The sequence below is a fragment of the Zalophus californianus genome, chromosome 6 (assembly GCF_009762305.2).
Source record: "Zalophus californianus isolate mZalCal1 chromosome 6, mZalCal1.pri.v2, whole genome shotgun sequence".
Classification (NCBI taxonomy): Eukaryota; Metazoa; Chordata; class Mammalia; order Carnivora; family Otariidae; genus Zalophus; species Zalophus californianus.
Genome location: NC_045600.1, coordinates 99892896 through 99906451, shown reverse-complemented (window position 1 = coordinate 99906451; position 13556 = coordinate 99892896). Strand labels below are relative to the sequence as shown.

The 13556-nt window shown below is 44.6% G+C and overlaps 2 protein-coding genes across 4 annotated transcripts in view; one reads left to right on the top strand and one right to left on the bottom strand.

Annotated features, from left to right (window-relative positions):
- The window catches only part of FAM81A (family with sequence similarity 81 member A), a 126229-nt gene extending 117808 nt beyond the window's left edge, over positions 1 to 8421 (bottom strand). For 2 of the 3 annotated variants that reach the window (XM_027571999.2, XM_027572002.2), the window contains exon 1: positions 8317 to 8393. The gene's annotated coding sequence lies outside the window, so the exon portion shown is untranslated. Of the gene's footprint in view, positions 1 to 8316 lie in introns of all 3 variants that reach the window. The other variant, XM_027571997.2, reaches the window with a different exon arrangement.
- MYO1E (myosin IE) overlaps positions 8370 to 13556 on the top strand; it is a 189004-nt gene continuing 183817 nt past the window's right edge. Inside the window, exon 1 of the mRNA XM_027571990.2 lies at positions 8370 to 8937. Coding sequence (XP_027427791.1) covers positions 8935 to 8937 — 3 coding nt within the window. The 5' untranslated portion in view covers positions 8370 to 8934. The remainder of the gene's footprint in view (positions 8938 to 13556) is intronic.

Below are 13556 nucleotides of genomic sequence, written 5' to 3'. Positions count from 1 at the left end.
CTTTGGGGACAGGGCATTTGTCTTCTACTTCTCCAGTGCCTACAACAGTGCTCAGCAAATGTTTCTTGTGGTGAGTGAAAACAGTAGTGGTTTAGAAACCGTGCTGCCAACCTGCAAAGCACCAAAACTAAGAAACACTCTATTTAAAGCAAATCCCCCAGGGCGCCTGGGTGGCTCAGTTGGTTAAGCGACTGCCTTCGGCTCAGGTCATGATCCTGGAGTCCCAGGATGGAGTCCCACATCAGGCTCCCTGCTCAGCAGGGAGTCTGCTTTTCCCTCTGACCCTCTTCCCTCTCGTGCTCTCTATCTCTCATTCTCTCTCTCTCTCAAATAAATAAATAAAATCTTAAAAAAAAAATAAAGCAAATCCCCCTATTGATAATGAGAGAGGCTATGCATGTGTGGGAGTGGGAGGCATATAGAAAATCTCTGTATTTTCCCCTCAATTTTCCTGTGACCCTAAAACTGCTCTAAAAAATAGTCTATTAAGAAAAAAAGTAAATTCCCCCAAATGTTTCTAACAATCTCTTGAAAAATATGTTATCTTAGATACATATTCACATACACATCTCTGTAAATGCACAAATATTTATAGCCATTTTTATAAACACATTTATAGGTGCATGATAATAAAGGCAAAACAGATGTCACGTCTTAAATATATAAAAACATTTATAGGTGCATGATGATGAGTGGAAATGATGCTGACTGTTGCAAACCCATGCTATTTGTTCTGTTGAAGAGGTGAATGGAACTGCCCCCATGGCCTCCCCAAGATATTGTGTATGGGTTAAGGCAGCAGACAGATGCAGCAGGCAAACTGCTTCATGCCCCCAATTTGGAGTACCTATTATGTCCCTTCCTCAGACACTCTGTCCCCATTCACCATCTTTATGTAATGGGGTAGTAGGTTTAGGATACCACCCCTGTGACCACATTTGCTTGCAATGCAACTGCACAGACACCTGATCCAAGCTGCACCTTGCATAGGCTTGCCAAGGACCTATGACCTGGGTGGCGTGGTTTGACTGTGTGAGTCAGATTCTCTTTCTCTTTCTCTCCCCCTCCTTTCTCTCTCTGGAACTTGAATCGAGAGGGACCTGAGTCAGGAGTATGACAAACTAAGGACACTTTGCAAGCTGAAATTATGGGAAGAGGAGCAATGAGGGAGTTGCTTAAAATGGGAGAAGCTGGAAGAAACAGAGAAGAACACCCATCCATGCAGAGAAGCTGGGAAGCCAGAGCACAGAATGCCGCACAGGCCCCCCTTCCTCTGTGTTTTTTGTCCCCTGGGCTCCTGGACATATATACCGTTAAAACATTTTTCTCATGAAGCAACTCATGTGCTTTCTCCATCTCCTCGTTACTAAAGAGACTAAATTAGAACAGCAGATAGCGGGAGAAAAAAAGTCTCTGACATTGGAAGACATAAACTTAAAAATGAAATCAGGAAACACAAAACAGGGGCACCTGGGTGGCTCAGTCAGTTAAGCACCTGCCTTGGACTCAGGTCATGATCCCAGGGTTGGGCTCCCTGCTCAGTGGGGAGCCTGCTTCCCCCCTGCCCCTCCCCCCGCTCTCTCTCTCTCAAATAAATAAGTAAAATAAAATCTTAAAAGGAAGGAAGGGAGAAAGGAAGGGAGGGAGGGAGGGGGAAAGAAAGACAAAACAAACAAGAAAGAACTGCAGAGGTACAGTGATACTGGGCCATGATATCTAGTGGCAAAAAGTCATTCCATTCATCATCCCCAAAGACCTCCGCTCAGTACAACGCTGTGTGATAATCGATATTTATAGTGACGACCTGTGAGCCTGCAGGCACAAGCTGCTTGACATGCAGAAGGCAGTGAAGCATGCAGTTTACTACAGAAAAAATTTCCTTCAAGTTAAAAAAACGTTTTGGTTCCTTAAAAAGGCTAAGTTCATGCACTTGTTCTTTTTTTGGTTTTTAAAATACATATATTTATTTATACATGCCTTCCTTGTTTGAGCAAAGACTAAAGATGACTTACAAGAATACGCAAAATTCAGTAAGATAGTATAATTGACAGGAAAGAGAAAGAAGGAGGAAAACCAGGGTGTGGACATGAAGTGGATCCAAGGAGCTTCAGTTATCTGCAAAGCTCACTTCTGTGAAATACCTCACTCCTTGATAGATCATGGAACATCGTAACTAGTATTACTCATTACTGAATCATTTTTAAATCTGGAGGAAGGCCAGAGTTTATATTCTGAATCTAACAGTCAAATTGAAACTAGAAAAGGAAAAGAAAATATTGGCTTAAATCAGAGAAAACATAATAACAAAAATGCATTTAATGAGCTGTTAATTTTTTCCCCCCTACGGGGCTTGAACTCAGAACCCTGAGCTCAAGACCCTGAGCTCAAGACCTGAGCCAAAACCAAGAGTCGGACACTTAACCAACTGAGCCACTCAGGTGCCCCATAAAACTTTTTTTTAAAGTTTTATTAATTTATCTCTACACTCAACATGGAGCTCTAACTCATGACTGTGAAATCAGGAGTCGAAAGCTCTTCCAACTGAGCCAGCCAGGCATCCCACAAAACTTTTTTAATATTAATCAGAAGTAGCATCACATTATGTTACCCAACTGTTGAAATGCTCTTTACTATCCTTTGTACAATCAATATTAACATATTAGGAAAAGAACAAAGATGTTTAAAGTTGAGTTAAACTCTCTACACAAATGTAATTTTTTAATATAAATGTGACTTTTAGTTCTCATAAAAGAAGCAAGAATTTTTCCAGGAGCCCTGGTTTGGAGAGGCTCCCAGGGTTCCTATTCATATTGGGGCCACATCAGGGAAAATTCCTTCTGAAATTTGTAGTAGGACATTCTTACTATGGAGTTACTGCTTATAGCGTAAGAGTTGGGGGCTTCAGAGTCAGGCAAATATGTAGATTCTATGCAGAAAAGCTGAGTGATAGCTTGAGCAAGTTACTTCAAACTCAGTTCGTTTCTTTGTTTCTTCTCTTTCTTTCTTCTTCTTCTTCTTTTTTTTTTTTTGTAGATTTTTGAAAGTGGTGACAGGTACACAGGTAACCTGAGTTTGTCTGGTGAATTTTCATTGTCATTACATTTTCTGGACAACCGCATACCGATATGGGATGAGACATTCCTTATTCTTTTGGCCCTGAGAGCTTTTTTCCATCTGGTATCAATGCACACATCTGAAGTTCCCGTTCCCCTCATGGAAAATTTCTGGGTCTCTTTGAATACCCAAGGGGCACACCTCTTGACACTCGCTGCACGGATGCACTTGTGAACAGTGATGGTGTATTCTCCGGTCACCTTGTTGGTGGCAGAATGGCCCTTCGTCTTGCCACTCTTCTTTATGGGAATTGCAAAGCTCAGCTTAGTTTCTTAATTGCAAATGAAGTTAATATGGTTGTATGGAAGACTAGATAAGATATTATATGGTAAGCACTTAGCTCAGAGCTAATACCTACTGAACCTAATAAATACCTGTTATGGTAGAAATAGTGAGTGCCCAGGACATCCCACATCAATGTGATATAAGCATCTCTTTCACTAGTGCTTTGGTAAAGATTTCTGGCCTAATTTTCCCATTAATAAATTTTTCTTTAATTGTATTGTTGTGAATGCATTCTGATGTTCTCTTATGGTACTGACATGGAAACTAGTTTCATTGACTTATTTTATCTTTTTACTGATTGTTTTCCAAAATATATAAGCAGTGACTGTTTTCACTGCTAGATTCATACGGAATCGTGCTTTGTCTCCATTTGGATTTTTTTCTTTGTTCCTTTTCATTCAAGCCCAGATAAAACTGCATTTTTAATCATGCCCACATATGTGTAGAGTCTCATCTGACTAGCTCCATCATGTGTCTATAATGAGTTTTACAGTTTTAAAAGTTGTTTTCATTTCATTGCTACTATGAGCTCGAATAACGAAGAATATAGGGTAATATATCGATATTGATGAGTCCTCTCAAAAATAGGTGTAAATCAAAAAAATTGGGAAAGCTTTATAAAGCGAGAATTTTTGGGGGGCGGCTGCAATTTGGTCAAAAGTTTAGGGAGACCATAATCGATCATTCAAATTATCAGGCCGTTTGGGGAATGCAAGAGGGGTTCCATTAATAATTTCACTGAGATAAAGGCATAAACCAGGACTCTCCCACATAAACCAGGGCATAAAACTGACAATTTATCTTCCTAAAATGGGGAAGGAGCAGGGCAGGGCTTGAAGGGATTTTTTGTGAAATGATAGGCTCTATCACACGCTCATACTCTATATTCTATGTTGAAAATGTGAATTATGGGTTCTGCTTTGAGAATCCAAGCTCTGCCCTTACAGTATTGGACTCAGTTCTAATCCCTATACCTCAAGAAAAACACAAAGACAAAGATCCAGGAAGCCATAACTAATGTGATCAAGAGCTGTGGGTCTTAATAATGTTTTGGCAGTTAACGACATCTTTGAGAATTTGATGAAAGCTATTAACTCTCCCTGAAGGAAAGGGCACACACAGAAGCCCCCACGACTTGGCATATAATTCAGACGGCCGCAATCTGTCTGATCTACCCAGGGACCTAGGCCTGAATCCCTGACCTAGAACACATGGCAGGTGGCAGAAGAAAGGAACGAATATTTGTTGGCCATCTTTACAGGTATTTCATTTCATACGCACATCAATGTATTTTACAGATAAAGGAACTGAAGCACAGAAAAATTACGACCTCACAACTAGTTAAGTGAAAAAGCCCGACTTCAAATTCACCTTTATGTGCCACTAAATCTTATAATCTAAGTACTGCTTAGACACGCAATTTTTTTTTAAGTTGGTTCCATGACCAGGATGGAGCCCAACACAGGGCTTGAACTCATGACCCTGAGATCAAGACCTGAGCTGAGATCAAGACTCGGATGCTTAACTGACTGAGCTACCCAGGCACTCCACCATACAAATTTATATATATATATATATATTTATATATTTATATTTCAATCTGGAAAAGAATCATATTACAAAATCATGAAAAATGAACACAAGCATATATCTTCATCAGAGTTCCACCTATTGGAATTACCTCTTAAAACTAGAAAGAGATTATTAGGGCAGTTAGGGGTGCCTGGGTGGCTCAGTCGGTTAAGCATTGGACTCTTGATCTCAGGTCAGGTGTTGATCTCAGGGTTGTGAGTTCAAGCTCTGTGTTGGGCTCCATGCTGGGTGTGGAGCCTACTTAAAAAAAAAAAAAGTAAGCATTTAAAAAAACCTCAAATGTTAATAAAAACAACATTTAGTGTCAAGATTGATAAATTGTTGTTGGATTATTGAAAGATTTTTCAGTGTCTCATTGTATCCCTGGTTTACCAGGGAAAACAACCAAATCTTTGCCTGTCTCCCTGGAAGCCCATGTCAATCCAACTACTAATCAGGGATGACTGTGGATGGGATGGTGGCTTAGGTAACATGTCATTTACAACATAAGCAGTGCTTCTTGTATAACTGGTAAGCTCCAATATTCCTTTTGGTAATCTCTGTTCATTAGTTCCTAAGATACCTGATTATTTTCTGGCATGCCTCTGAAACATGGAATCAGTTTCCCTGGGAATTTGGTGGGTCCTGTCTGTTTGTACCTCCCCAGTGCCTAGTACAGAGTGAGTGCTCGACAGATATGTCCTGTTTCCTGTCCAGTTCATGCTACAGATTGCTGCCAGATGAATTCTCTAACCTAAACTGTAGCTCCCAGTACAGCAGTTCCTTGCATAAAACCACTGTCACTTCTCATTATATTTGTACCTTTCCTATAGTTATTTATTGTTTTAAAATTATCTTCTGGGGCGCCTGGGCAGCTCAATCGGTTAAGCATCTGCCTTCAGCTCTGGTCATGGTCTCAGGGTCCTGGGATCAAGTCCCGTGTCGGGCTCTCTGCTCAGCGGTGAGTCTGCTTCCCCATCTCTCTTGCTTTTGTGCTCTCTCAAATAAATAAATAAAATCTTTAAAAAAAATTATCTTCTGTCTTGCTCCTTCTAAAATTGTAAGCTTGGTGAGGCAAGAAACCATTGTGCTCAGAGCTGCTGTGCTTACCTATAGTAGGCATTCAATCATATCTATTGCCTGACTGTGTGGATGATTACTAGAAGAATTTAGTCAACATGATTGTGTCTTTCAATTTTTAAAATGGAGGTACAATTTACATACCCTTCTAAAATGTATAATTCAGTGACTTTCCGCATATTCACAAAGTTGTACAACCATCAACACTATCTAATTCCAGAATATTTTCATCACCCCAATAAGAAAACGCAAACTCATTAGTAATTACTCCCAACCTCCTCTCCTCCCAGCCCCTGGTAATCACTAATTTACTTTCCCCTATAGATTTCCCTATTCTTTACTCTTATGTAAATGGAATCATATAATATGTGGTCTTTGTGCCTGGCTTCTTTCGTTTAACATAATGTGTCCAAGGTCTGTTCATGTTGTGGCCCGTGTGAGCACTTCTTTTCTTTTTAAAGGCTGCATAGTATTCCATTGTATAGATATAGCACATTTTGTTTACCCATTCCAAGCAAGATGATTTTTAACATGCATACCAACTCTAGCATCAAGTGAAGGTCTACCACCAAAGTTCATAAAGTAAATCACAGTAAATCATTATGCTTCATACTTTCTCCTAGGCCAGAAGTTTTCTTTAAATTTTTTTATTGTTATGTTAATCACCATACATTACATCATTAGTTTTTGATGTAGTGTGCCATGATTCATTGTTTGTGCATAAAACCCAGTGCTCCACGCAGAACGTGCCCTCTTTAATACCCATCACCAGGCTAACCCATCCCCTCACCCCCCTCCCCTCTAGAACCCTCAGTTTGTTTTTCAGAGTCCATCGTCTCTCATGGTTCGTCTCCCCGTCCGATTTCCCCCCCTTCATTCTTCCCCTTCTGCTATCTTCTTCTTTTTTTTTCTTAACATATATTCCATTATTTGTTTCAGAAGTACAGATCTGTGATTCAAGTCTTGTACAATTCACAGTGCTCACCATAGCACATACCCTCCCCAGTGTCTATCACCCAGCCACCCCATCCCTCCCACCCCACCCCCACTCCAGCAACCCTCAGTTTGTTTCCTGAGATTAAGAATTCCTCATATCATTGAGGTCATATGATACATGTCTTTCTCTGATTGACTTATTTCACTCAGCATAACACCCTCCAGTTCCATCCACGTCGTTGTAAATGGCTAGATCTCATTCCTTTTGATGGCTGCATAGTATTCCATTGTGTATATATACCACTTCTTTATCCATTCATCTGTCGATGGACATCTTGGCTCTTTCCACAGTTTGGCTCTTGTGGACATTGCTGCTATAAACATTGGTGTGCACATACCCCTTCGGATCCCTACATTTGTATCTTTGGGGTAAATACCCAGTAGTGCAATTGCTGGATCGTAGGGTAGCTCTATTTTCAACTTTTTGAGGAAACTCCATACTGTTTTCCAGAGTGGCTGCACCAGCTTGCATTCCCACCAACAGTGTAGGAGGGTTCCCCTTTCTCCGCATCCCCGCCAACATCTGTCGTTTTCTGACGTGTTAATTTTAGCCATTCTGACTGGTGTGAGGTGGTATCTCATTGAGGTTTTGATTTGGATTTCCCTGATGCCGAGCGATGTTGAGCACTTTTTCATGTGTCTGTTAGGTCAGAAGTTTTCAACTCTTACCTACCACAGATCCTGGGAGGACAGTCCTGTTGTAACCCACCAAGGTTACCTTTTGAACTCTTAAAACAATAAAACCAGACTCTCTACCTTACTTCAGGATTCTTCCCCCACCTCCAATCTCCTCACTGCCCACCCGATGCCTTAAAACTCCACATTCTGGAATAACTCACCTTTGCAGTTAGGGTTGTACTGGTAAGTATTTGCAATGGCTAGGGTTGACTAAGGTTGGATGGTGCTTCCCCCGCCCCCCCCATCTTTCCTCTGTCCCTCTGCTCACTGCACTGCAACTTCTCCACCACTCAAAAGTCCAAAAGAGAGGGACAGAGGGGGGAAAAAAAGCCTTCCTTTGTTTTCTAAGGAAGTTCAGGTAAAAGGAGGGGTAGGGGAAATGATATTTTTGACTTTCCTCACAATCCAGACGTTGGAAAGAAAAAGGATTTCCTTTGGGCGGCTGCCACGACTCTGATCTTTTATGCTGATAAAATATTTCCTTCTTAAAAAAAAAAGTTATGGGAAAATCAAACCACTTCAGTTTGGAAGCCACACCTACTGTAATTTTCGCGTTAAAAAAAAGAGAGAGAGAGAGAGAGAGAGGCTTACCTCTCTTTCACGGAGGGTTTTGCTCCAACAGTTGAGGTCTTGCACCCGGGAGCGAGCCGGGACAGCAGCGCTCGTTGGAAGCTAGCGTGGAGGACTACAGGATCCAGAGGTCTTTGGAAACTCGAGCAGCCCCAAGCTTGTTGGCTACCACGGTTTCCCTGAGGAGTGACGCTGTGAAAACAAACCCTGATTGGTCAGGCCTGAGCTGAATTCTCCATTTATGGACAGATTGCCCAGCCCGAGCCGAGGCTCTGCCGGAGGAGTACAGAGTCAGTGGCCGAAGAAAGAAGGAGCGAGCTTGGGCAGCTAGGCAGACGCACGGAGAGCATCGCACTCACCTAGGCGGGCGGCGAGTCCCTGGTCCGAGGGGACCCCTGCCTTCGGCAGCATGTGCCCCGCCTGCTAAGTCGCCTCCTACTCGCCCTCACCTAGCGCCGCCGATCCCGCCTGGATGGAGTCCCTCCAGGGTTCCCATTGGCTCCTGTGAGTGCTTGGGTGTCGAGAGCCTGTTTTTGGCGAAGGGGACCAACTTTTTGAAGTTCGCCCAGGAGCCTGCGTTCCAGCCCCAGCTCCCCGGCAGCCGGACCGGGCAGAGGCGCGACCGCGGCGCGAGTCACCATGGTGAGTTGGCCGCGCGGCGTCCCGGGACGCCTGAGCCTGGGATGGGGCAGGAAGCGCCGGCGCGGGGCACCCACCTTGGGCGCGCAGTCCAGGCCAGGGGTGGAGAAGGTGGACGCGGGAGTCGTCACGTCGCGAGCTCTGACTGCCCGCCGCTTTCCGTAAACCCTGGCTGGGGGAGAGGGCGTGAGGGGCCAAGGAAAACTTTCTTTCAAGTCGCTCTCGGCGCCGCGAAACTTTTTTTGTGGCCGGGTTGCTAAGGCTGCCAGCTGTCGGAAGCCAGCGTGTGGGCAGCTCTGCGCTCGGGGGCGCGGCCCTCGGAGGGGACCCCTCTCTTCCTGCCGGGACGGTGGAGCAGCCCCGGTGCCCCTGCGGTCCCGCCCGCCGCGGCGGGGATCGCGGCTCCGCGGCGCGGCAGCCGGCTCGCCGCGCCCCCTCCCCTGCGCGCCCCGCGCTCCCCTCCCCGCCGGCGGGCACGGGCGCCGGCTGCCTCCCCGCCCCCCTGCGCCGCCCGCAGCTGTCCCGCCTGGCAGCCGCACGCCGGCGGGGGCGGAGCGGCCGCACAAAGGCCGGCTGGGGCGCCAGGTAGGGCGAGCACCTGGCGCTGGGCGGGCGGCTGAGAGCGAAAGAGGCCGGGCGCCGCCGGCAGCCTCGCGGGCCGGGACTTCGCTGGGCGCCGGCCCGCCCGTTGGGTCTTTGCGCCGGAGAGGCCGAGTAAACACCCCCACCCCTCGCCCCCCCCCACCGCTTCCCCGAGGGCGAGGTGACTGGGGCTTTTCGGGTGTACCGCGAACGGGTCGCACGGGAGGAAGTCGAGTGTTTTGTTCTTTTTCCTTTGGCACTTTGGGAATACATGGAAGTGGCTGACTTTTTCTCTGACTCGGTTCTGACTTTTCCTCTACCCGCCCCCCATAGCCACTCCGCCCCCCCATTTACCTGAACCGCATCCCCCGGGTCTTGGTGTGGTGTGCGTCTCTTCCCGAAGCACAAAGGCAAGGACTCGATTTTGAAGAGATTGACAGTCCATCCGAGAAAGAAAGAAAAAAAAAAGTTCTACTACAAGGCTTAATATTTTCGACACTTGCTTCTTTTCAAAGAACCCTGCTTGGGTGGATGACCTGATCCTCTTCTGGTTTGTTTTGTTCCGTTTTAATGACCGTGAATGTGGAGTTAAGTCAAAACGATAACTAGTACAACACCAGTTTAAAAATCTATCCCGCATGACCAGCCTGAGAAAGGTAGCAAAGGCCCATCCGAACGTACATACAAAACTCGAAAGCAGCTCTAGACTCAGTGCTGTGTTTATTCAAAAGAATGCTTAAAAACAAAACAGTCTTTAAAAGGTCATCTTTGACAGAAGCTTTTGCTTTTTACGTAGTCCAAAATTGTGTCACCTCTGCTTCTCCCTAAGAGGACACTTGATCTGTAAATAAATTTCCTCTTTAAGTTTCAGGTTTTAAGAAATCAGTCTAACCTACGTTATTTTTGGAACCCCTGTAAGAGAACCATTTACTTACACTGAGTGTGTGGTTGGGTGGAGGAGCTACCTAATTGGGCCACTACCTAATTGGCCACTTGAATTTGAGCAATGTGATAGTCCTAGTACTTTGGAATTGCTATAATTATTTTCCGTGGTTCAATATTTCTATAAAAGAAAAAAGAAAAAAATCAATGTGTTTATGTCAAGGGCTTAAAAAAACTTAACTGAATTCAAGTACTCAAGTGCTACCTTGGGAAAATTAACTTTCCCTTAGTTAATTCATTTTTCTTGCTGGATGCAGGACCAAGTAGCTACCATACCTTTTCTGGAGACCCTGGAATCTCCACACTCAGTTCTGCTGCATTACTTTTGAAGAAGATGGTTGATCAAATGGGTGCAGAGGATGCATGTCCTAAGGAAGAGAATTGTTTCCAGAGTTGTGTAGTGTGTCTGTGGAAGGACAGGGAGTGACTTACCTGTTGATGGGTTCCCTGCCAGCAGCATAGGTGGCCCTGATGTGGGCGTCCAGGAGACTCTCAAGGCATCAGAAAAAAGTTGAAACACCTGCTGTCCTGAAATCGGAGATGTGCCATCGTTCAATCGACTAGGTGTAGAGTAACCTGCAAAAATGAAATGAATCATTTCTTCACTGGCTTGAGAAATTGTTCATTGGTTATGTGAGGTCTGAGAACAGAGCATCACCCATCTTAAATAGAAACCTCAGTAATAATGTTACTGTTTTTATAAGATGCTTTCAAGCCAAATGAGACTTCATTTTGTGTTTCACATCTGTCTGGGTCTGCCCAGCTGCATCCTTCAGCTGCTTAGAACAGGAAGAGAAGGGGCATTGCCTTCAGTGGGTGTGGTTGAGCGTTAGCCTGGAGAATATAATTCCTCCGGCCCTTGACTGGGAGGTAGGGAGAGCACCTGTTCTGTTGTTTGCGTGTTTGTGTGTGTGATCTTTTAGGAAGTCTGGTAGCACGTGAGGAAGCCTCTCCACCCGTCCACAGCCACCAAGACTCATTCAGTTGTGACTCATAAGGAATATTGTCATTTTCTGATTCATGAGCACAGTATCCAGTTTACAGTTCACCTTCTAGCTTTTTCCTGAAAGTTCGCTCTGGAACACTTTTCTCCATCTTTGGAGAAGTAACAACACTACCAGGCAATATTACTTTGTACCTTTTTCTGTAGGAAACTTGAAGAACTGAAAAACAAAAAAATCTCTGCATGTCTTTATAATTTAGTGTACCTTGGTTACGACGGTACAACAGTCTCCTTTGTCTTTAATTAAGGATCATACCCTACTAAGATTTCCTTTGTAGCATCTGGCCTTATCATTTACAAAGGACGTTTTTCTTTGTGGCTGTGACAGTTTGGGCGGTCTAATGGGCTGGAGCCCATGTCTGTAGCTCTGCTATCTACTTTGAATACAGAAATTATTATTCATAGGCCTCCTCTGAACTTAAATATACTAAAATATTTAAGTAAATCTGAATTGGCCATCCCCTCAGACTGTGGTCAGGATACATCCCTTTTTCCTCACTTACACATATTACTTATGAGTAAATTGCAGATGTTATAAAAAATACACGGGAATAGACTTAGGAACTTAGGCATCAGTCAGATAGCTGACTACAAGGTAAGTTCTTTTGGGTGAAGGCAGGGCATGTATTTAGAAAGCCTGGAATCCATTTCAAATATGTTTTCTGGGAAGGTAACCTAGTCCATTCCCCCTGATCAGTTTATCAGATTTGCTAATAGTTTCCTGGCCAAAAAGACATAATACAAAATCGAAACAAAACAAAAAATTGGGTTGAAGTACAGAAAAGTTTTTTGTTTTTCTTTTAAGATTTTCTTTTTATTTTATTTTATTATTATTTTTTAAAGATTTTATGTATTTATTTGACAGAGAGACACAGCGAGAAAGGGAACACAAGCAGGGGGAGTGGGAGAGGGAGAAGCAGGCTTCCTGCTGAGCAGGGAGTCTGATGTGGGGCTCCATCCCAGGACCCTGGGATCATGACCTGAACCAAAGGCAGACGCTTAACGACTAACCCACCCAGGCATCCCTAAGATTTTATTTTTAAGTAATCTCTACACCCAGCATAGGGCTCAAATTTATAATCCCGAAATCAAGAGTCGCTGTCTTGATCAGAGCCAGCCAGGGACCCCCAGAAAAGTTTTGATGGACGCAGTGGGGTTAGGGAAAGATCTGGAGTTCACGACACCATCTAGGGCCCAGTGTGAGTTGTCCAGCCTCATGGGAAAAGTTTGGTGGGCGCAGGGCACAAAGGGAAAGCCAGTGGAGAGGAACGAGGAGTGGAGGAAGGAGACAGTTGCGGAAGGTGAAGGCCGCCTCCCCCACACTCTTGCTGGGTATTTCAGCTTTATCAGTGGTTGCAAACTCAAATATCTACAGGTTACAATTTTTGATGGGGGTGAGGCTGGCCCCTAGGGAGTAAATATGCCCCTCTAAAAAGGCATCCTTGGGGCGCCTGGGTGGCTCAGTCGTTAAGCGTCTGCCTTCCGCTCAGGTCATGATCTCAGGGTCCTGGGATGGAGCCCCGCATCGGGCTCCCTGCTGGGTAGGAAGCCTGCTTCTCCCTCTCCCGCTCTCCCTGCTTGTGTTCCCTCTCTAGCTGTCTCTCTGTCTGTCAAATAAATAAATAAAATCTTAAATAAATAAATAAATAATAAACAGGCACCCTTACTTGACCTTAAGCCATGGTTAGTTATATCTACTGTATTACCATGGTTGCACTGACCATATTACATATTTCTTTTTTTTTTTAAAGATTTTATTTATTTATTTGACAGAGACATAGCGAGAGAGGGAACACAAGCAGGGGGAGTGGGAGAGGGAGAAGCAGGCTTCCTGCCGAGCAGGGAGCCGGATGCAGGGCTCGATCCCAGGACCCCAGGATCATGACCTGAGCCGAAGGCAGACGCCTAACGACTGAGCCACCCAGGCGCCCCCATATTACATATTTCAAGGGAAGCTGGAAATCCAAATTGTTAACGCCGGACCTGCTAATTTTTAAAGTGTTCTGGTCATTGCTGAGAGGCTGAACACCTGCAGGTCAGCTGTTTGCAGCCCCTCTATTGTAAATCTCAGAGTGGTATCCCTGAGAACCACTTC